Source organism: Ursus maritimus, unplaced genomic scaffold, assembly GCF_017311325.1.
Source record: "Ursus maritimus isolate PB19 unplaced genomic scaffold, ASM1731132v1 scaffold_21, whole genome shotgun sequence".
In the NCBI taxonomy this organism is placed as follows: Eukaryota; Metazoa; Chordata; class Mammalia; order Carnivora; family Ursidae; genus Ursus; species Ursus maritimus.
In genome coordinates, this window is record NW_024424564.1 from 32,148,241 (window position 1) to 32,173,337 (window position 25,097).

Consider the following 25,097-nt stretch of genomic DNA (forward strand, 5'->3'; position numbering starts at 1 on the left):
TGGTCCTTGTAATGAAGGCAGCAGGTGCCAGTTTTCTAACACGGTTTAAAATTCTTGTGCGGGACCTACTGAGAGTGATTGGGACCGAGGTATCTCCACATCTAGGTTCAATTCTTTTGTCCTTTGCTGTTGCGCTAGGTGTAGCCAGTTCTTCTGACTCGAGGCTCTGGGTGTGAGTGCTTTTGTGTGGGACTATTTTAAGACGTTCTCTGCCATCTTGAATGAAAAAGAAAACCAACAAACAGGCGAGTGTTTTTGTTGCCATTTATCTATCAGATACAGGTGAAAGCTCACACGCAGCGTAGATGTATTTCATATATGTATGCTTTATGTTCACTCATCCAACCAGATTTTAAGAAATTTTAAAAAAGAAATGACCCATTCCATACACTGGGAAAGCTAGCCGTTAAACAGTGCAGAATGATAAATGTTGAAATATGTATTAAGTTGTTGAAGGATTGATGTGGAAATGGCAGTCTGTTCTTGTGGCCTCAGAGAAGCTACACCCAGTAAATGATATCGGAGGTAAATCTTGAACTGTGAATCGGATTAGAACGAAAGGAGAAAATGCATTCCCGGGAAAGAGAACTGAGCATGCCAAGGTTAGGAGGTGTGAAACTACCTGGTGTGGATTTTTTCAGGGGCATGAGTGTGGAGGGTCGCCAAATAAAGTGATTTGATGTGGCTAGAATGTAGAAGTAGTGGCAGTTAGGGCCATTTTACCAAAATGAAGAGTCTGGATTCGAGGAGCTCATTTGGGAAGACAAGTGTCTGAATTTTGGAAATGAGAAAAGAACTAATGGAATAATGGCTTGGACAGGTAATTCTTAGAATTAAAAGTAAAATCAAGGAAACAGTTACAGATTGAATGTGGGAGCTGAAGGAGACAGAAGTCTAGGTTGCTCAGATTTCTAGGTTAAAGAAAGCTGAGCAGATGTTATATTTTTTACCCTATTACTTTCTTAGATTTCTTAATCTAATAGTAATGCATGCTCACAAAACACTTCATTGTAGAAAATAAGCCATAAAATTAAAATCATCCTTTATCCTACCACCCAATGTGGCCGCTATTAACATTACAGTATTATATGTTCTTAAAGGCTTTTTTTAAGCAAGTGTTTGTTTAGCGTGATATTTATTAAAGCAAAAGATATCATACACGTAGAATTTTGTATGTATTTTTCATTTAAATTTATCATGAGTCTTTAATTATTCAGCACTCTTTGAAAACATCATTGATAACATAATATTCCAGCATGTATGTGTATTGTAATGTAACCATTTTTCCATTTTGAATAGTTATATTGTTTCAAAATACCATTGTAGTAACGCTGATATGATTCCATCTTTAACTGCAACTCTGATTTTTCCTTAGAATGATTTCTAGAAGTGAAACTAGTGGGTCAAAAGGATGTGACAATTTTTTAAGACTTATACAGAAAGGTTATACTAACTTATATTTCCATTAGGAATAAGAATGTCAATTTCACCAAATCCTCAGCAATGGCCTTTTTAGTTTCTTTTAATCTTTACTAATTTGGTAGGGGAAAATAGCATTCCATTGTTCTAATTCATATTTTGTGCATTTATTGGAACCATTTTTATTTCTTTGCACGTTTTCGTATTTTTTGTTCATTTTCCTATTAGATGCTAACTTCTTTTTTTTATTTTTATTTTTTATTTGGGCGGGGTGCAGAGGGAGAGATACAGAATCTTAGTTAGGCAGGCTCCATGCCCAGTGAGGAGCCCAAAGCCTGAAACAGACCTCAGTCTACCACCCTGAGATCATGACCTGAGCCCAAATCAAGAGTCCCAGTGCTTAACCGACTGAGCCACCCAGGCACCTCTGGATACTAGCTTCTTAAAAATTGATTTGCAGGAGCACCTGGGTGGCTCAGTGGGTTAAGCGTCTGACTCTTGGTTTCAGCTGAGCTCATGATCTTGCGGTTGTGGGTCGAGCTCCCACATTGGGCTCAGTGCAGGGTTGCTTCAGGTTCTTGTTTCGTCCCCCTGCTTGCTCTCTCTCTCTCTCTCTCTCTAAAATAAATAAAATATATATTTTTTAAATTGATTTGCAAAAAAAAATTGATTTGCATGAGTTCTTCATGTGTTACTTAGCCTTATTATACTTGTAGATGATTGTTTCCAGTTTGCTGTTTCTTTGCTTTTTGTCATATAATCTTTATTGAGGCATAATATTCATAAGAAAAGTATACAAATCATAAATGTGCAGATTGACAAATTTTAACATGTTGAATACACCCATGTAACCAACAGCCAGATCAAGAAACAACATCACCAGCACACCAGAAGCTACCTATTATTTCCTTTGTCAGTTCTGCCCACCTCAGAGAAAACCATTATTCAGACTTGTAATAAGTAACTGAGTTTTGTTTACACTGTGCAATTCCACTTGTATATGCTCTTTTTTGGCTGACTTTTTTTTTGCTCTCTGGTTTTGTTAGATTCATCCATATTGTCATGTGAGCATTTTTTATTTCTCCATAGTATTCCATGTGAATGTATGACAACTTTTTAATCCATTCTACTGTTCATGGTTTGGGTAGTTTCCAATTTGGGATTATTATGAATAGTGCTGCTTAGTGTGTATGTTTTGTTGAACATGTTTCTGTTGGATATATACTTAGAAGTGGAATTACTGAGTCATAGGAAATGCATATGCTCACCTTTTGTAGATATTGTTAAATATTATTCCAACCCAGTTGTACTAGTTTATACTCCTCTACCAGCTGGGTATAAGAAGTCTGGTTGCTCTACATCCTCACCAACACTTGCTAATATTAGACTTTCTTGTTATTATTCTGGTCTGTCTTCTGGTCTGTCCTCTTGCCTTTAATTTGCATTTTCCTAATAAGGAAATTCAGAGTCTTTTTATATGTTTATGAGCCCATCCATTGTAAATCCACTTTTGTAAAGCCAATTCATGCTTTTTGCATATTTTTCAATTGGATTATCTCTTTACTGATTTGAAGTTCTTTACATATACTGGATACAAGTCTTTTGTTGGATATATGTACCTCAAATATCTTATCTCAGAATATGTGTGGCACTCTCTTGATAGTGTCTTTTAATGAACAGAAGCTCTTAACTTTATTATAATACAATTAAAACTTTCTTTTGTGATTAGTGCTTTTAAAGAAATATTTGCCTACTTTAAGGTTAGGCAGGTATTTTCTCTAAAGACTTTATTTTACCTTTTGCATTCGGATCTGTCATCCATCTGGAACTGATTTTATATGGTATCAAGTAAAGATCAACATATTTTTTTCCCAAACGGATGTCTAGTTAACCTCGCATTTACTCAGCAGACTATTCTTTCTCCCACTGAACTACCTGCCATGTTGCTTTTGTAATAAATCAGGATGCCTTGTATGTGTGGCTTTATTTCTGGATGCTGTCTTTTCCGTTGGTCAATTTGACCATTCTTGTGCCATAACACTTTATTTTAATCACTGTAACTTTATAATAGGTCTTAGTGTCTGGTAGGATAAACCTTGCAGCTTTATTTTCCTTCAGGGTTGCTTTGGCTAAAATATTTTTGGTCTTTTGCATTTCCAAATGAATTTTAGAATCAGCCTGTCAATTTCAGTTAAGAAAAAAAAACCTACTAAGATTCTGACTGGGATTGCTTTGAATTTATAGGTTGGTTGGAGAGACTCACCATCTTCACGATACGAATCTTTCAATCCATGAACACTTTTACTGCTCACCTTCTAAATGAGGCAGTTTCTCATCTCTGTGCTCTAGAACTGATTTTACAAATGAAATACAGGGGACAAAAATAATTTTCCTCTACCCTTCTGAGTTCTTGACTGAGACCCCTGGTACTAAAAGATACGTTAACAAGAAAAAAAACATAAATTTATTAACATGTATACCTCATGTATACATGGGAGATACTGTTAAAAACCAGAGCAGTAAAAACAGATTTTAAAGCAGTAAAACAGATTTTAATCCCAACTATCACAATAGAAGAGACGAGACCTCAGTGCAGAACCAGGCACAGTTGCAAATATTGCATGGGAATTTCATTACTAAGAGGAAACACTGGGGTATGAGGGGTTTGGTTAAACTGACCTAATAGGATTCTTGCTGAAGACAGGACAGGGGATGTGGGACATCAGCTTGGGGGGAGGGAGGTGGAAGATAAGGAACCCAATATCTATCAAGGTTGTTATGCTCATGAAGCTGAGAACACATGATCACGATCATAAGCAACAACGTAAGAATCAGGAAACCATCAACACGTGATCACGATCACAAGCAACAACATAAGAATCAGGAAGCCATCAACACAACTGTCTCTTAATAACCCACAAAGCTGGGACAGAAGCACTGTAACTCAGAATCTATCCACTGTCTCTACTATAACTGCCTCTGCATTTCCAGAAAGCTGGTAACACCCATAGGAAGGAAGGGAAGGGAAGGAGGAAGGAGGAGGGAAGGGAGAAGAAAAGGAAGGCAGGAAGAGAGAAAGAAAAAGCCCAATTTATATCTAGCACTCCAGCTGCAAAATAATTTGGGAAATCTTACATTTAGCTCTCCTGTCTCTTTAGCGTAAGAGGCACACTATAAAGAAAGAAGACAGAATGGAGGTTGAACAAACTAGTCTTTCATATCCATCATAACACCTAACCTCTCCTACCCTAAGAAAATTTGACTGGATATTTTTGGTGTATTTGTTTTAATACTGTTATTATAATGACTTTTCGAGTCAGAAATCATTTATTTCTTAAGACTTACTCAGAATGTCATGCTACATTAACATTACAATTTTAAATCTAAATCAAGCAAAGCTTTGGAAAATGTTCCAAATACATTCTTTCCCTACTTAAAACTCAACTTTTAAGTGTCTTAATTTAATAGCAATTTAATATCAATTTCCTGGAGTATTAATAAACCTATTATCTTTGCTTATAATTTTGGTCCAGAGGTCATATTTGAGTTGTGCTAGTCTGGGTGGACTAGGGGTACACTGAAAGATGGTGTAGTAGAGGAATTAAGATTGGAAGGGTAGAGTGAGATTCCCAGGTCCGGGTCCCAGTCCTTGCCTGAGAATCTGACCACCTTCATTTTATCAGCACTAGATTCCATATATATGTTCAAAGTTAATTCCATTATCTTAGAGCTTAACTACCCAAGAGGCTCCAGTAGAAAGGAAAGCATAACCTCAGATTTGGACCTCTCAGGCTGAACAGTTTAGAAAATGATGAATAGTATATCTAACATGGTTACTAAGCAAAATAAATACTGAAATACCAATATCATCATTTTACTCTATAATGTTATCTCTAAGATGTTTTGAGTAGGAAGTCTCTACTTTAGGCAGGTATTAAAAAGTTCAGATGTTGCTCTTTTGTAGCATTCATATTTTTTCATTATAAATTAATTGCAGAAACTTTGAGTCATTCATCCTATTTTGAATCCTTCTACTCCCAGAGGGAAGAGTACCTGAAAATAACTTTATATCTGAAGGACAAATATTTCTACCTCTCTGCATTATTTGTAGTGCATCTAAACCATTTCTTTGTAACTTCCCTATAGGTCAGAGTTGGCCTCAAGGACCCTTTATTCTTTAACATTTCTGTCCCTAGTAACCTTACTTTCTGTAGTTGAACTCTTTTTGGTGTTTGTTGAAATCCATTCTCTTTTCCTTTGTTAATGACTGGGAAAGCTAATTTTTGCCCCTCTTAAATGGATCTCTTTCCCTCCTTCATACTTCTCAGTAAAGTGTTAAATGTTAACTCTTTGTCGGGAGTATGTTCAGGTTAACTCCCCCAGCCCCCATCCCCACGCTAAATCAATCAGATAAATGTGAGATGGTTCTCACACAATCTCACACATTTAAAAGTAAATTTAAAAAAATCCTCTCTTACTCAGGGCGCCTGGGTGGCTCAGTTGGTTGAGTGTCCAGCTCTTGATTTCGGCTCAGATTATGATCTCAGGGTCGTGGGATTGAGCCCTGTGTTGGACTCTGTGCTGAGCCCAGAGCTTGCTTGGGTTTTTTTCCTCTGTCCTTCCCTTGTGCTTGCTCTCTCTCTCCCTCAAAAAAAAAAAAAAATCCTCTCTTACTTGAGAGATTCTCTTATCTTTATATTATTTTTATATATTTTTATTGTTTTATTTTTTATTTTTAAAATTTAATTCCAGTGTCCTTTATATTTTTAAAAGTTGTTATACATCTCTAAAGAACACTAAGGCATTTTTTATAAGTATCATTTGTAGATTCTTTCCTCCTTGAATTATTGATTTGACTAGTGGGTGGAAATAAGTTGTTTTTTTCTGTGAGTGTATACATTGACAGTATTTGCTATTTTGATAATGGAGTTGCTGTCTGGAATAATTATAAAAACTTCTGAGTTATCATTTTTTTTCACTTAAAATGTATCTTCAGTTTTCTGTAATACATAAGCTCCACAATTGTATTATATATAATACTCTGCTTCTGAATGTTAGCTGAGATTGGAATCATAGCAAAATTCATGCTTTTATCACTATCTGTAGTAGAAAGAATACTTATTAATGGAATTACTAAATCAGAACCCTATTGACATAAAAGATTAACCATTAAGGCCAAAGCTAGTTTATTACCAGATGTACAATAATAAGTTTGTTTGGCATGAATTGTAAAAATTATTCTTGGGGAACAAATCTTTGGTTTTTTCTGTATGGGTCATGTTTCTCCCATTTTGGCTTCTTCACATGTCCTGGGAGCTCTTTTAACATTTAAAAAAATTAAGTACAACCAATGAAACAGAACAGATTTGGGGCAAAAAAAAAAAAAAAGACTTTAACATTTAAAAAAAAATATAGGGGCGCCTGGGTAGCGCAGTCGTTAAGCGTCTGCCTTCGGCTCAGGGCGTGATCCCGGCGTTATGGGATCGAGTCCCACATCGGGCTCCTCCACTGGGAGCCTGCTTCTTCCTCTCCCACTCCTCTGCTGTGTTCCCTCTCTCTCTGGCTGTCTCTCTGTCACATAAATAAATAAAATCTTTAAAAATATATATATATATAAACATTCCAAAAAGTAGTAAGTAGGTCTCTCTCTTTTTTACTTAATTTTTATTGCATTTATTAAAAGTTCATTTTATTTGCATTTATTAAAAGTTTATTTGCATTTATGCAAGTTTCTTAGTCTCGAGTTATGATATATAGTACTTAAATTATTTTTATGGTTGTCTTGGTATAGTTATATAAAAAGCTTTCTTTTTTTTTTTTTTTTTTTTTTTTTTTTTTTTTAGTTTTTAATCTCTACCCCCAACATGGGATTTGAACTGACAGCCCAAGATCAAGAGTTGTGTATGTTCTTCCAACCGAGCCAGTCAGGTGCTGCAAAGGCTATCATTTTTTGAAAGCACTGGGCAAAGAGGTCTAGACTAGTAGTCAGGAGACTTGACATTAATTAGCAGGGATATCTTGAATGAATCATTTAATTTCTCTAAAATTTGCTTCCCATTTATTATAAAGGAGTTACACCAGATCATGCTTTAGTGTTAAATTTTTCTCAGATCTCATAGATTGTATAAGTGAGAGTAAGCCTTTAGAGTCTTCCATTAATTAGGAAATATAGGAAGAAATTCTGCCCATTTCCAGTCCTTTTTTAGATCAGAAATCCTTACTCAATTTTAGTTTTCCTGGTTCTGTACCAGTGTTGCCTAATTCCCAAAGTTTGGATTCTGCTGATTAATCCTACACCATTAATCTTGTATCTCTTTAACCTTTATTATTAAAGTGACTTGTCCTTTTAGTTTTACTTTTCCTTACAGAGTCTCCCTTTCTGATGAAAGGACATAATACATCATTTTGAGAGTAAAATCTCTATCTCTTAAAAGAACCACAAATTCTTTCTCCACTGTTTTTATTTTTATCTTTTGGGACAAGGAGAAAGGAAAATAAGGTTGGATGTGATCTAGTAATATCCAGACCTCATTTTAATGTTTATTGCATGCTCTTCTCACAATAACATATTGCCAGTGTGTTTGACCTGGTTCTAATTTTTTTTTTCTAAAGTAGTTAAAAATGAGTTTTACTTCCTCCCTTTGCTTCTGCCCTGCATTCAATAAGTGCCTATTATATGCCAGTTGATTAACCAGATATTGAATGATAGTAAGGGTAGTGTCAGAACTGGAGGGTACTCAATCAACCATTGCTGTCTTCCTTTCCCTTAGTTAAGACCAAGTCACTGTGGCTCTTTATATTGAATTGAGTGTGTGAGCTGTGCAAGTCAGTTTTCTCCCTTTGCATCTCTTCAGCTTTCTTTTGATATGTTTTGTTTCGGACTAGATTACTATTGTTCTTAAGTACATATGTGCTTTTGTATAGAAAAAATGTAGTTACTCTTTTTAAAACTTTTTGTTGTGTATAACATTTCATGTAAGATTCATTGGATAGGATGCATTTTGATTGGAAAATTTTAGAAACCTGCAGCCAGAAAAATTTATGAATATATGTCTTACCTGCTGCTAGTGTAAAAATATTTTAAAGTAGAGACAAGTTTTAAGTAATATCCTTTAAAGGCATTAAAAAACCCTATTCTTTCTATTACTTCTGCAGCCACTGAGTAATACTGAGTGGCAATGAAGAAATTATGTTGAGGTTTTTTTCAAAGAGCTGCTTCTGATAGGAAAATGCTTAGTAATGATGAAGACACACCCTCCAGTTCAGTGGCCATTTTGTAGTGTAGTTCTTCTGGAGAAACAAGTGGGAACCATCAAAGAAAGAAGTATATGGATCAAAAGAATATGGACAAAAGGCAATAAATTTTTCATCTAGGTCAATTGGAGAAATCATAACTATGCTGTCCGTGAGTAGTTTATTTAATTAGCAGGACCAATTTTTATGGATGCTTTTAGCTTACTTAATCTTTTTTTATTTCTGTGATTAGATTTTGCTTTGTTCATATTGAGGGAAAATTAAATTAATGCTCGGATTCAAGGTTTTTGGGTATAATACCTTAGAAGTTATGTTGAAATGTATAAACTCCAAAAAGTATTTCCTGTTATTTTATAATTAATCTTGCAAGGTACTTTTCTATGATATTATCTATTCAAGGTTTAAGGTTGGGGTGGGGGAAGCAGTGAGTAGTTATTTTCAAATTATACTTTCTGATTGTGTGCTGATACAAAGGTAAGTGGTAAGTCTGTAGAAATGCAGTATATTGGCAATATAATTAATAGTAATGGGGAATTTTTTTTGTAGGGTTTATTAATTATGTAGCTCTTTATAACTAAAAAGGTCTTCACTAAAAATAGAGAAAATAGCTACCTTGTGTAATTTGGTAATGACAGTCTTCCTCATCAGCTTATTTTGTGGTGGTCTGCAGTTAGCCTGGAAGAAATAAGGAAATCAAAGCAATTGACAACAGGAGTTCCAACTTTTTCATCATATTTTCCAAGAAAATTGCTGTTCTATATGTGATAATTACATTTAGACCTAATGCTTTAAACTATATTCAAAGATAAAAGACTTAAAATATTTTTAATCATTAATAAATAAGCATTTCCAGGCAAATATTCGTCATCACATGCCCTTAATTACAGATGTCTTTTTCCTTGAAGGTTTTGTTTTGAATAAAAGATCTTTTAGAGGTTCCTTTGGCATGGCAGAAACTTCTAAAAATATATAACTTACATTATAGTACTTTTTTTTTCTGAGGAAATTAAAAATGGATACAAATTTTTAAAGAAAAGTTTCCTATAACTAATTTGATAAATTCTGTTAACAACGGAATGGAAACAAAGGCTTCTGGGTAAGCACAGGTTTATTATAAGTTGAGGTCTTCATTAACAAAGTCACTTCTCCATTATACATTTCATGTCTCTGTGACAATGCCTCCTGTCTTCTACCACCTTCTGTTAGTAGCTAACTGCCTTTTGCTATTGCTTCTTGTGTTTGATATAGACTTGCAGAGATCAAATGACATCTGACATCTGACAATAGTTAGCATTTTATCAGACCTAATAGTATGGCTTTGATATAGTACTGACATTTTAAATAATGGAACTGTGTAATAGTTAACTAGATCATTAATTTTGATAGAGAAAAGTACACAGGACCATTCTATTCATTTGCTAAACTAACGGTTCAACACCTTTTATATCAGGCCTTATGCTGGGCACCTTTTTCAGCACAAATAACACATGAATATATTCTCATTATAAAAAAGTCAACTAACACAGGGAAAGCATCAGCCCTTCCTTAACCCTCCTTTTCTTCCCAGAAGTAACCACTGTAACCAGTTTTCTTCCAGATAATTTTCAGGGCATTAAATTCGTATATACATATATGTAAATATATATGCATAATACACATAGAAATGTATAATTTGACTTTTTATAATGTAAATGGGGTTCTTCAATGGCTAATCAGTATTCTTATATGTACATTTAAGCATTCTTTTATAATTATATCCATAAAATAGATAGCTAGTAGAATTGTTAGGTCAATGGATATATTTATATTTTTATAGATATATTCTCATTAATAGTGTATGAAGTATCTTTTTCTTCATACCTTTGCCAACACGAAACATGATCAGATTTAATTGTTGTCAACTACCAGGTTAAAATTATATATTTGTTTGAATTTGCACTTCTTCAATCAAGGGTAAAGTCTAATGTGTTTTTGTTTATATTCACCCATTTGTATTTTTCTTTTCCTTTGAACTGTTTTTTTTCTATCCTTGGCCATATTTTCAGTTTTTAATATTTTCTTATTGGATTATACGGTCTTATTGTAAATTAAAGAAATTAGTGTTATCCTATTTTGGCCATATTTTCTCTCAAAGTGTCTTAATAAGAGTTGTTTTAAAAACCCAGGGAGCTGGACTTGAAAGTAATTTGTAAGAATCAAGTACTATTGTTTTTATAGTCCCAAGATTCTTTGCAGCCAGTTTTAAGGTTGTGTAATCTGAGGTAAATACATATGAATTATAGCTTATCTGAAGAGAAAAGATTGGAAATAAATGTAGATATTATCAGGAGAGTTATGCTGTATTGAATTTTCTAACTTAATCTGTGAGATAATTTTAAAATTAACAAGTCCAGTTTCTGGTTAAAAAAAAAAACATGCAAAGTACTAGATTAGACTTAGTTAATGAATTTATTTACTCTGAATTGTTTGTAGTGAAATAAATAAAAGCTTTGGCTCTGTTGGCCCCTTGTATGTTTAAATCCCGGCTCTATCGTTTACTATTTCTGTGACCTTGGCTAAGTTACTTGGTCTCTATATGCCTAGTTTCCTCTTATCTTAAATGAGCTCTGCCTCATAAAGTTATTGTTAAAGATGAAATGAGTTAGTACATAAAAATGCTTAGAAATGTGCCTGGCACAGCGAAGGTACCCGGTAAATGGTGCTGCTGTTGTTTGGGGGAGGAATTAGTGGAGAGAGAATCAACCAAACAGATGTGAACTGACCCTGATCATTCTCTGGTAAGAAAAAAAATGCATCTCAGTAGTATCAAACAGAATTAGCAGCCTCCACCAACATCTCCAAACCAGAGTGTTTTGTAAACACTGCTGTGACCTGAGAAATGGGCTGACAGAGCAGGTCAAGGACCATTTCCAGACTCCCACTACTCATGGCCCTCAAAGCCTGTGGGAAACTGTAGCCCTGGAATACTTGCTTATGTGTTTGTGTGATCTTGATCATATCGGCTCTCTCACCCTTGGTGACTATATTTCTAAATTGGTAATCTATTGCCTGATGATTATTTTTCTTCTTTGCATTTATACCTGTAAATTTCCCTTTGGTTTCTGCCCGAATTATTCTCAATTGTTGCTTTGTTAACTTTAGGCTAATAACTGTAGAACTCTCTTAAGGATGAGTAAACAGAAAAATCATGGAGCCTGGAGATCATAAGAACAATTCTATGAAGATTTGGAGTTGCCACTCTCCAAAATATATTCACAGAAGGGGAAAAAAAACCCATATTTGTGTTTCCAGATTCAAGTAACCATAGCTCTATGAAACTTAAAGCCACCAGTGAAAGGGGAATAACTTGAGATGAGGACAACCTGAAGAGAGGAAAAAATATGACTGAATTAAAAATTGTACCATGTAGGATCAGCATTTTGGACCTTACAGAATATAAAATCTGGTATATTATATTGTGTTTGTTATATGAGTGTGTTAACCATGTCTTTTACTTTCTGTATTCTGATGAATTTATCGTCTCAGGGCCTCTCTGACCCTGGAGGGACTGCCTCTTCCAGAGTTAACCAATTCCCAAGAGATAGCAAACTATTTATCTAGATTACATATCTCACCTGGCCACTGTATGTCTGCCCTAATCATCCCAGGTTCAGGTACCAGACCCTTCTAGGGACAGCCCCTATGCTTCAGACCCTGTCGAAATTATTCAAACTAGCCTGTTTACCTTGCCTTCCCCCTTCCTTCCCGGAGAAACCACAATAAAGGCTCTGGTCCAAAATTTCTTCCCTCTCCCCTCCTGACCAACCCTGGTGCTACCCACCATGTCTTCCCCTCCCCTGTGGCATGGCCTGCCCCCATCTTTTGAGATCTGTAAATATAACTGTGTTTTCAATGGCAGTCATCTCTTGATCTGTTGGCCTTACCATACCTGAGTATTAAAACAAGTATTTTAAAACAATAACGGGTGCCTTGTTGGCTCAGTTAGTAGAGCATGCGACTCTTGATTTCAGAGTCGTGAGTTCAAGCCCCACATTAGGCATGGAGCTTAATTTAAAAAAAAAAAAAAAAAGGACAAACGGGAGAAGACTTGATTCTTCCTTCTAGATACCCTTTTTCTTCAAGGAGAATTTTGTGTTGTTAAAGGTGTAGAATTTGAACTCAACCCCAGCTACCTTTACATTCCTGCTGAGTGATCTTAGACATGTTATTAAATTTCCATATGCCCCAATTTCCTTCTAAAATTGAAGGAGTAGTAATAATTTGTCTCTAGAGGTTTGTTGTTAAAACATCCTTAACTTAATGCCTACCATAAAAGCAACTCAAGAAATGTTAACTATCTTTACTATGACTCTTACTATTTTCCAGCTTTGGCTCTATGCTTTTCTAAAATACTGGCCTCTCTTAGGGCCCTCTTATCTTCCCTGTATTATCTCTCGCTGATCTCCTCACTTCTTTATGTTTCTATACCTGTATGTTACCCTGTGGGTTTTTATTTTTTGGAGGGTGTTGAGTTTGATGAGTTCTTTTTTTTTTTTTTTTTAAGATTTTTTTTATTTATTTGACAGAGAGAAAGACAGCCAGTGAAAGAGTGAACACAAGCAGGGGGAGTGGGAGAAGAAGAAGCAGGCTCCCAGCGGAGGAGCCCGATGCAGGGCTTGATCCCAGGACCCTGGGATCATGCCCTGAGCTGAAGGCAGACGCTTGACGACTGAGCCACTCAGGCGCCCTGAGTCTGATGAGTTCTTTAAAGATCTGGATACTAACCCTTTGTCCACTAGGTCATTTGCAAATATCTTCTCCCATTCTGTTGGTTGCCTTTTAGTTTTGTTGATTGTTTCCTTCGCTGTGCAGAAGCTTTTTATCTTGATGAGGTTCCAGTAGTTCATTTTTGCTTTTGTTTCCCTTGCCTCCAGAGACGTGTCTAGTAAGAAGTTGCTAAGGCCAAGGTCAGAGAGGTTGCTGCCTGTTTTCTCTCCTAGGATTTTGATGGTTTCCTGTCTTACATTTAGGTCTTTCACCCATTTTGATTTATTTTTGTGTATCGTATAAGAAAGTGGTCCAGTTTCATTCTTCTGCATTTTGCTGTCCAGTGTTCCCAATACCATTTGTTGAAGAGGCTGTCTTTTTTCCATGGGATATTCTTTCCTCCTTTGTTGCAGATTAGTTGACCATATAGTTGTGGGTCCATTTCTGGGTTCAGTATTCTGTTGCATTGATCTATGTGTCTGTTTTTGTGCTGGTACAATACTGTATGGATGATTATAGCTTTGTAATATAGCATAGAGATCTGGGATTGTGATGCCTCCTGCCTTGCTTTTCTTTTTCAACATTACTTTGGCTGTTTGGGGTCTTTTCCAGTTCTATACAAATTTTAGGATTATTTGTTCTAGTTCTGTGAAAACTGCTAGTGTTATTTTGATTGGGATTGCATTGAATGTGTAGATTGCTTTAGGTAGTATAGACATTTTAATAATACTTGTTCTTCCAGTCCATGAGCATGGAATGTTTTTCCATTTCTCTGTGCTTCTTCAATTTCTTTCATAAATGTTCTAGAGTTTTCAGCATACAGATCTTTTAACTGGCATCTGATTTTTTAAAGCTAACAATGGACTTTTAAAATTATACATAAAAAGAAAGAATAATACAGTGAAAGCTCCGTGTACCCATCCCCCAGCTTCAGCTTGAGCAGGTGTTAACATTTTGCCAAACTGATCTGTTCCTCTCCCACCCCCACCTTTTTTTCTTGGACTATTTCAAAGAAGATACCAGACATTACCTAATTTTACCTGTAAGTACTTTCATATGCATCTCTAACAGATCAGTATGCTCTCTCTTTTTTTAAAATGCTAACTCCTGTGTAATTATTTAATAAATTAGTAATAATTCCCTAATATTGTCACCATCTAGACCCTAAGACCCGACCTTCACTACTCACCTGCTTATACCCACTGACCTTTATCCCACATTTTTCCTTAAGCTTTCCTTCCAGCTTATCTCTTAAAACTCAGGCAAAAGACTTGAGGGGCATAGCATCCCATGATATAAACTGAAACTACCCCTCAAGCAGTAAAGACTGCCTGGACAAATAATTGCATCCAGGCCAAATCACACAGACTGGTTTGAATTTAACCCCCAACTTGTACCTACACAGTTGAACCATGGATGGAGTAACCCACAGAGTGATGAGCAATTACTTTTACCTCATTTTAATACTAAAACCTCCACCCAAGAAGGAGCACAAGCCTCATTTATAGAACATACGATATATATAGGCATGTTTCCTTTTTATTTTTTTTTTAAAGATTTTATTTATTTCAGAGAGAGAAAGCACATGCAGGGGAGTGGCAGGCAGAGGAAGAGAGAGAAGCAGGCTCCCTGCAGAGCAGGGAGCCCGACATGGGGCTCGTTCTCAGGATCCTGGGATCATGACCTGAGCTGAAGGCAGATGCTTAACCGAATGAGCCACCCAGGTGCTCCTATAGGCGTGTTTCCTTAAGACACATGTGCCACCTTATGCCCATCTTTAGTGGTGAAAAGGCACCCCATCTAAATATTCATTCTAATCCTAAGTAAAAGAAACCCATTCGCCCTTGCTTGGGGAGTCAGGCTTTGGAAGTTATTCCCGGTGCTCTCCTTATTTGCTGCAAATAAAGTTTCCTTTGTGTGACAACTCACCTGGTGTAGTTTCTATCTGTGACTCACCAACGAACAAACTCATGTTACTTCAAGTATAGTATCACCTAATACCTAGACTGCATTTGGATTTCCAGTATCTAAGAAATGTTTTCTTATAATTATTCAAACCAGGATCTAAACAAAACCCATACATCACCTTTGGGTGATATGTCCCTTTAGTCTTAAGCAATTTTCTCCACTTCCTCCACCTTTATTATATCGCTTATTTGTTGAAGAGACTGTAATTTGATACGTAGGATTTCTGTATTCTGGCATTGACTGATTGCATACGATAAGATGGCATTTGATTTAGCACAAAATTATAATATTTTAGCATACTACTTTTTTATCTTGCTTCTCAGAGAACATCATGAGTTTTGTTTTACCACTTGAACAAGTTTAAGAAACCTATAGCATCCTAATTTTGTACTTAAGGAAGCTGGGACCAAGAGAGGTTTTTCCTGAAACATAGCAGCCTACCTGGAAAGTATCAAAACACTCAGTATTTTCCTTGGTAGTTGAAAGCAGTGGTCCTATCAGAAGTATCATATAACGAAACTTTTTAGTGAGGACCTCACCTGTTCTGTTTCGTTTTCTTCCCTGTGCCTAGGTATTGCCTGGCACATAGAAGATGTTTAATCAATATTTATTATTGAATGAATTGCCTAATTCTGCCATGTTGCCATGCTGCCTGTTCCCTCTCTGGCCTAGAACCTGGAAGGTTACAACTTGTTTTCTCTGTAAGATTTAAAGCAGTTTAGAAGAGGGGCACCTGAGTGGCCCACTCATTTAAGCGTCTGACTCTTGATTTTGGCTCGGGTCATGATCTCAGGGTTGTGAATCCAAGCCCCATGTCAGGCTCTGTGCTGACATGAAGTGTAGAGCCAGCTTAAGATTCTCTCTCTCCCTCTCCTTCTGCCTCCCGTCCTCCCACCCCCCGCATGTGCACGCTCTTTCTTTAAAAAGAAAAAAATAAGTTAGTTTAGAAAAGAGAACAATAATGAACATATTTTACCCCATCACCTCAATTTCAACACCAGTTTATTTTCCTTTTTAAATGCAAACCAGCAATATGGTATTGACTCTTCTATAGAATGCATCACAAATCATGCAGAAAGCAAACAATGCATTAAATGAGTGTTTCAAGCTTTATATATCCATTGGTGTGGGATCCGTTATCTTTAATGGGTGGGTGGGCATGAGGTGCAGGTAGTCACGGACTTAAATGAGTCATTTTTCTTGAAGTGCTTGTTCAGCAAAAATCTTGGGGTTTCCTGTCTATTTTTGTTTATTTTTCTTACAAAAATATGTTTCAGCCATCAGAAAAATCTCAGCACAACCAAAGACTCTTGGCTGTCTTTCATTTAGCAAAATTCTTTCTGGTGCTATGATGTGTGTTTTCTGTCAGCTAAAATTTACAGGAATAGTGAACCGCAAGGATTTCCTGAGGAGAAGCTCCCACATGCTGTGTCTGAGGCTTCTCATATTTCTTTTGGCAAAAAAACATTCTCCAATACTACAAAATTATAGTTTGAATCCAGTGCTAATAATTTCTCTTCAAGAAAACAACTCAGCTGAAACATTTGTAGTTCTATTTTGCTTGAATGAAGGAAAAAAGTTATAACAGAAAATTACCTATCATCACCTACTCTGCCTTACCCTCCACAAAAAAAGTCCCTTTCTGAGGCTGCCATCAATCTATCCTAATATTCACTATATGAAACATAGAAATTTCAGTGTATTTGTTTATAAGCCTAATAACCCCAAACTTGTAAATATAGTGGTTAGGGCTGTTGCAGTGTGGAGCTTCATCTTGCTGTGGGCAATCACGTTTTAGTATTAACACATTTGTCTTTTTCACTCTCATTTGTGTACAGAGTATGAAAAGCTTATCAATATGGTTTCATATTCTACATTAAAATTAACTTTTTTAAGACTATCACCTGTGGAGTTTTGTTATAGCTATTCTTTGTTAATGGAATTATCAGGGAAGACTATTCAAATACTCCCTTTCTGGGGCACCTTGGTGGCTCAGTCGGTTAAGTGTCTGCCTTCAGCTCAGGTCATGGTCTCAGGGTCCTGGGATCCAGCCCCATGGCAGGCTCTCTGCTCAGCAGGGAATCTGCCTCTCCCTCTCTCTCTTTCTGATCCTCCTCTGTTTTGTGCCCTCTCTACCTCTGTGAGTCTGTCTCAAATAAATAAATTCTTTAAAAAAAAAATACTCCCTTTCCAACCACATATCTTTATTTGTTTGTTTGTTTGTTTATTTTAAGTAGGCTCCACACTGGGCTTGAAGCCCAGTGTGGGGCTTGAACTCACCACCCTGAGATCAAGACTTGAGCTGATATCCAGAGTCAGATGCTTAACCAACTGAGCTACCCAGGAGCCCCCAACTACTTACCTGTTTAAGGTTTGATTTTCTTTTTTCTTTTTTTTTAAAGATTTTATTTGTTTATTTAACAGAGAGAGAGAGAGAGCACAAGCAAGGGGAGCTGTAGGCAGAGGGAGAGGGAGGGTTCGTACTAAGCAAGGAGCCCGATGCAGGACTCGATCCCAGGACCCTGAGATCATGACCTGAGCTAAAGGCAGATGCTTAACCGACTAAGCCACCCAGGCACCCCAAGGCTTGATTTTCTTTATATACTTCACCCAGAACAATAAATTGCAACACATTGAATGAACAAGCATATAAGAATCTTCTCAAACTCAATACACAAGAAACAAATAAATCAAAAAATGGGCAGAAGATATGAACAGACGCTTTTCCAATGAAGACATACAAATGGCTAACAGACACATGAAAAAATGTTCAACATCATTAGCCATCAGGGAAATTCAAATCAAACCACTTGAGATACCACCTTACGCCAGTGAGAATGGCAAAAATTGAGAAGGCAAGAAACAACAAATGTTGGAGAGGATGTGGAGAAAGGGGAACCCTCTTATACTGTTGGTGGCAATGCAAGTTGGTACAGCCACTTTGGAAAACAGTGTGGAGGTCCCTCAATAAGTTAAAAATAGAGCTACCCTATGTCCCAGCAATTGCACTACTGGGTATTTACCCCAAAGATACAGACGTAGTGAAGAGAAGGGCCATATGCACCCCAATGTTCATAGCAGCATTGTCCACAAGAGCTAAATTGTGGAAGGAGCCGAGATGCCCTTCAACAGACGAATGGATAAAGAAGATGTGGTCCATATATACAATGGAATATTACTCAGCCATCAGAAAGAACGATTACCCAACATTTGCAGCAACATGGACAGGACTGGAGGAGATTATGCTAAGTGAAATAAGTCAAGTAGAGAAAGACAATTATATGGTTTCACTCATTTATGGAACATAAGAAATAGCAGGGAGATCGGTAGGAGAAGGAAGGGAAGAATGAAGGGAGGGTAAACAGAAGGGAGAATGAACCACGAGAGACTATGGACTCTGGGAAACAAACTGGGGGCTTCAGAGGGGAGGGGGTTGGGGGATTGGGATAGGCCGGTGATGGGTATTAAGGAGGGCACGTATTGCATGGAGCACTCGGTGTTATACGCAAACAATGAATCATGGAGCACTGCATCAAAAACTAATGATGTACTGTATGGTGACTAACATAACATAATAAAAAATTTAAAAAAAAAAGAATCCAGCTATCTCCTATTAAGCCAGATAATAAGGAGATTTGTAAAAAAAAATGTAAAATAATCCACTTTGCTCAGTACATTTCTATTCCATTTTGGAAAAGTATTTTTTTCATTAAAATTGTATTATTACATTAATATTATAATGGGTTTATTGTTATTTTTAAGTAAATTAATAAATATTTTAAATTTTTTTAGTTTTACTTTCTAATATGATAAATATTGTTAGACATCCACAAAAAAGTCTTTGGGGCTCTCAATAATTTTTAAAACCTTAAACAGGTTTTGAGACCCAAAAAATCTGTGAACTAATAGTCATGAGGTGGTTTTCTGAGATCTGTCAAATAGTATACAGGTTATTTGGCAGTTTCAGAGAAAAAGTGATAGTAATCTTAGCCCCCAAACATTTTTTTATATTAATAAAATAGTAATTTTACCAGAAATCCCTTTGCACTCTTAAAAATTGCTCCTGTGCTACAAGGTCTATTTCAGTTAGTTCATCTTGGCTAATGTTCAGTTTGTTAACCAAGGGATCTTTGCTTTTCATTTGTGTGTTATCATTGGTTAAATTTTAAATTTTATGTTGGCTCAAAAGTGATTGAAGCATAGAAATAGAAATAAAACATTAAAATAAATGCTACATCAGAATACTATCATAAACATAATGAATAAGAACTTCAGAGTTCATACAGTCAGAGTTTACATGGTTAGAAAGTGGTATGATTTGTAGTAGCAGTCCAAAAGAGGAAAGTTCAAATATGAAATACAATGGTGACTGGAATTACATTCTATCAGACTTGCAATACCTTCATTCCTAGTCCCTGAAGATTATCTACTCTGAAATTTTGTCAAATACTTAGTTACATAAAGCCATGAAACAAGGCACAGTGATAGCCTTGGCAAGCCAGAATTTCCCAGAACTGTAAAACAGTGCTTTCTAGGGTGAAAGTGATCAATTCTGTCACTAAAGATCAGGAGGAAACCAGAACTACAAAAGCATCATTCATAGTTGCATAGCTCACCTTTGACAAGAACGTTGTGAAACCAACCAAAAAGTTAATGAAAAGTTTTACATTTGTAGAAAAGGCAGGGGCATCTGGGTGGCTCAGTTGGTTAAGTGTCTGCCTCAGCTCGGGTCATGATCCTGGGGTTCTGGGCTCGAGCCCCATGTCGGGCTCTCTGCTCAGTGGAGAGCTTGCTTCTCCCTCTCCCTCTGCCTGCTGCTCTGCCTGCTTGTGCTCTCTCTGTCAAATAAATAAAAATAAAATCTTAAAAAAAAAAGAAAAAGAAAAGGCAGAATAAGGTACTGATGAAATTACTATATCAGATGACACCATTGGACATTATTGGTATTATTCAAGGTAAATGATTAATGCTGCTGTTTTTGCAAAATGTGAAATAGCAGGTGTTCCAGCTTATGGTGTTCCCAACTGAGTATGTATATGTATACTCTTAGCTGATGTGCAGAACATATATGGAGAACAAAGTATTCATTGTTTCTCTTCTGTTTAATCACGTTTAGAAGTATGTTATGGATAATCCATTTTATTTTGTGAGCTGTGACATAAACTGGAAAAGGAAGGAACTTTGGGGTCAGTGCTGACACAACATCAGCTAAGTGTGTAGTAAGAAAGGTACTAGAATTTGAATGCAAAGAAGTTTGACCCCATGCCCACCCACCAAGCCTCTTCCAGAGAACAGGTAGCAATTGAGAGTATGCCTCAATATATTGACTGAGCATTTAATTAGAACAGGAGTCAGCAAACTAGCTGTTGGGCCACATTTGTCCTCTGTTCCCCACCTGCTTTTCTGTGACTGGTGAACAAAGAGTGGACTTTACGTTTTTAAATGGTTGGGGAAAATAGCAAAAGAATGATATTTTGTGACACATGTAAATTATAAGTTCCATATTTCTATAACTAAAGTTGTATTGGAGCATAACCACATTCATTGGTTTATGTATTGCTGTGGCTGCTTTTGCACTACAGGAGCAGGATTGAGTAGTTACCATAGAAACCATATGGCCTGCAAAGTGTGAAATATATTCTGGCTGGTCTTTTACAGAAAAACTTTGATGACCCTGGAATTAGAGTAACTCCACTTTGATCTATCTTATTTATTGTTCTTCCCCATGGGAGTTCACTTGAAGAAAGGGTTCTACTGCCTTAAAAACAAGCTTTGTTTTTTTTTGTTTTTTTTTTTTTTAAGTATGTAAACTTTTCAAAAGGTCAACCCAACCGAACAAGCATTCTTGTTCTTTTGCCACTCTGGGGACAGAGCAAGGTGGAGTTCACAATTCATTTTGGAAATACTTCAGTAATTCAAGGCAATATTTGAAGATACATTATGGGTGATAGAAAATTAACCATTTGTGCCACCAGAGATTTAAGTCTGGTATAGAGAAAAGAAACCTAGTCCTCCTTTTATTATAATTTTTCGCATATTTTTCTCAAAAGAGCATTAAGCATAGTTTTAAAAGGGGGCATTTTACGTATTTTTACTCTCTCAAATTGATACCCAGCAAATTGCTACCGGTATAAGCAAATTCCCACTGTTCCTCATTTTCCCAAACTCGAGGATATATTCCCTAAAAATATTGGTTTAATTTAACTGCCTCTCCTCTGTTTCCATATATCCAATACGATCCTATAATTATTGATTTGCTTGATGTTTCTGTACTAAACTATAAGGGAAGTTTCCCTGGTGTCTTCCTCTCTAGACACAGGAGGGACCGTTTGTTATTTTAGATAGTATAGTATAATATTTCAGAGTGTTGGCTTTGGAGTCAGACCTATCGTACTTTCTGTATCTGAGTGAATCTGTTTCCTCTTCTATGAAATGGGAATTAACAATAACAGTGATAGCAATGATCATAATACCTTTTTAGAGTTTATTGTGAACCTTAAGTGGAATGATGCAAGTAGAATGCTTAGTTAAAAGCTTTTGCCCCATGGTACTATGTTAGTTGTGTTGCTGTTTACTGTTGTTTTGATGGTGGTTGTTATTGTATGTCTACTACCTAACATAAGGTCTTTTTAAAGTATTAAGTATTTTTGTTGAATAGAGTCAGGGTTTATTTTTAAACATGTCACCAGCTTTGTGCTTTAGAGAAGTCTGAAAGTTAAAATTAAACCTTGCTGTTTATCCAGAAAATTGTCCCATAGATTTTCATCTAACAGTGATGCTTATGTATCTGATGGAATTGGAGTTTTTTTTGTTTTGGGTGTTTTTTGTTTTGTTTTTGTTTTGGGGGGGGTTTTTTGTTTGGTTTTTTTGGTCTGTTCCAAAACCTGTGCTCTTTCCACCTGGCTTATATGAAGTTGAAGTGTAAATTGAGTGAGTACTATGGGCCAGGTACTGTTCTAAGTGCTTTGTATATATTTATTTAGTTCGTATAAGAGCCCTATGAACTAGGCCTTATTATTATTCCTATTTTAAGATGAGACAGCTGAAACACAGGATTATAAACTGTCACAGGATACTCAGCCAGTAAGAGGCACAGTTGGGATTTGAACCTATAGTCTGGCTCCAGGGTCTGTGTTCTTAACCACCATGTTCCAATGCTTTTATTAGCCACAGAGTGTCTTGTTTGCCATACGGTTGTATGTAAGATACAGCTTATTTTAGGTAACTTTCTTGGAGTTTTGAGTTTGTTTACAGTGCTAGGCATGTGGTAGGTAATACATATTTGTGCTTGAATGAATTAATGAATATGATGGTATGATAAAATCATAATTAGTGTAGTATAATCATTGCTTAATTCTTGGCTTCAAATAGTAACTGCTTTTCACTGTACGCCCTCTTAGGAGCTATCTATAGCCAGGCTTGGCTATTTTGAAGCAATCTAATACTACAAATACTTGGGCAAAGAAATTGCTTAACAAATCTATTTATATTCCTAAATTCGTTTTTTCTTGCTGGTACCCACTCAGAAAAATCTGTGTTTAGAGTTTTTCCTTTTTTGGGTCCCTCTGTTGAATTGTTTGTAGATTTTTTTTTTTTTAATGTTAGATGGCATTGTGACAGATAATTCACTTTTTAATAGATGAAGCCTTTAAGAATTTGGGCATATGGGTCATGATAGTGAAGTCTGGTGTTGAATTTGGCCTCTAAAACTTTTGAAATAGTAATGATATTGAAATTTGATTTATTTTATATGTCTCTTTCAGAATTCTCCACTTTACCAGTACTTACAGGATCTGGGACACACAGACTTTGAAATATGCTCTTCTCTGTCACCAAAACTAGAAAAAAGCACCGTGACAGAGGGACAACAAAAGCCTCCTTCAAGAGCCCTGCCAAAAGTAAGAAAGCATGTTCATTCTCTATGATTAATGTTTTGTTCTTCACCTCACTGATTATTTAAACTGCCTTTACCCCTACCCTTGCAAAAAAACCAAAAAAACATCTTATAAGCACCTCCATGTCCTCTCTGACACTGGTAGACTTTTTTTTTTATTTCATCAATAGTACAAAACTGTGTAGATAAATATAAATCCTTACTGTTTTGGACTATCTCAGTAATTTCTATAATGAATGGGAATTAATATGGTTGAGGATTAAAATATATTCTTTAAATATTGAAGTTGTTTTGGGGAACCAGAAAAGTATACTAAAACCTTAATGAGAACTCAGCCATTAGGACTTTTATATTAATTAGAATTTTTTTCTTTACATTTTTTTTTAAAGATTTTATTTATTTATTCGACAGAGATAGAGACAGCCAGCGAGAGAGGGAACACAAGCAGGGGGAGTGGGAGAGGAAGAAGCAGGCTCATAGCAGAAGAGCCTGATGTGGGGCTCGATCCCATAATGCCAGGATCATGCCCTGAGCCAAAGGCAGACGCTTAACCACTGTGCCACCCAGGCGCCCCAACATTTTTTTTTTTAAAGAGAGCAACAAGTTATAAGAAAGCAAATTGATAACATATTTCATAAGCAATTTCAAGGATACATGGTGGAGTGGGTATATTTACCTCAATTTGTGATGCCCTTTATATCTATACTGTATCCTCTTATGCAATAAATAATCTCGGTTGATGTACAACATTGTGAGGCTGAGATACTGGAAGAGTTTCCACTAATTATGTTCTGTAAAATGCATTTACTAGATTCATTTATGTTCTATTAGCCATATTTAATAAAATTCAAAAAATTCCAGTACATTGCAGTTTTAACAAAAGAAATTCTAATTTAATAGAAAAAATAAACCAGATTACCTCATTTCTTGAACATTCTAGTTTAATCAGTGTTTTATTACGAGACATCATTATTTTTGGGAGGAGGCTTTTAAGTTTTCAATTAGTTGTTTACTCTGTGGTGATAGAGAGGAAAGTCTCTTTTCTCCTCTTCTTAGAAAACCTCCTAAAATATGAGGTAACCAAACTGAGCCCATTTGCAAGAGTAGAATAAATACCAGAGAAATGTTTTTTTCACTGATACTTACAGGGTAGGAATTAGAGAGTTAGAGCTTACACGGATCAGAACCAGTTTGCTAGTCCTCTGGACTTAAAACTCTTTCTTCTGGGGCGCCTGGGTGGCACAGCGGTTAAGCATCTGCCTTCGGCTCAGGGCATGATCCCGGCGTTATGGGATCGAGCCCCACATCAGGCTCCTCCACTAGGAGCCTGCTTCTTCCTCTCCCACTCCCCCTGCTTGTGTTCCCTCTCTCGCTGGCTGTCTCTATCTCTGTCGAATAAATAAATAAAATCCTTAAAAAAAAATAAAAATAAAAATAAATAAATAAATAAAACTCTTTCTTCTCTCTGCCCCTTTCAAATGTGAATGTTCCTGGGAAGACTTTTGAAAGCAAAACCGAAGGATATAGCTAATAGGTTATTTATAGATTAAAACTTGGATTTGAGATTACTTGGCAACAAAAGACAAAGAATGGGCCAAGGGATAGTCTTAGGCAGGATATGGGCATTGGCCTTTTTTTTTGTTGTTGTTCAAACTTGGGTTTTATAGGTATTTAATCCTTTTCACTTATGACAGGTATTTTTACATATAGAAGTATTATTATTAATTTATAATAAATAAAATGAGAGTTTAAGGTTTACTGGTTCTCAGAAATGGAGAAATAGCCAGAGAATGTTTTTTAAAATAACAACATGTCT

At 36.1% G+C, this 25,097-nt stretch overlaps 1 protein-coding gene across 10 annotated transcripts in view; it reads left to right on the plus strand.

The window, feature by feature from the left end:
• The window catches only part of VEZT (vezatin, adherens junctions transmembrane protein), a 70,123-nt gene that overhangs the window by 587 nt on the left and 44,439 nt on the right, over nt 1-25,097 (plus strand). For 8 of the 10 annotated variants that reach the window (XM_040637326.1, XM_040637327.1, XM_040637328.1 and 5 more), the window contains exon 2: nt 23,151-23,285. In XM_040637326.1, coding sequence (XP_040493260.1) covers nt 23,151-23,285 — 135 coding nt within the window. Of the gene's footprint in view, nt 1-138; nt 246-23,150; nt 23,286-25,097 lie in introns of those variants that run through there. The other 2 variants (XM_040637329.1, XM_040637333.1) reach the window with 2 other exon arrangements.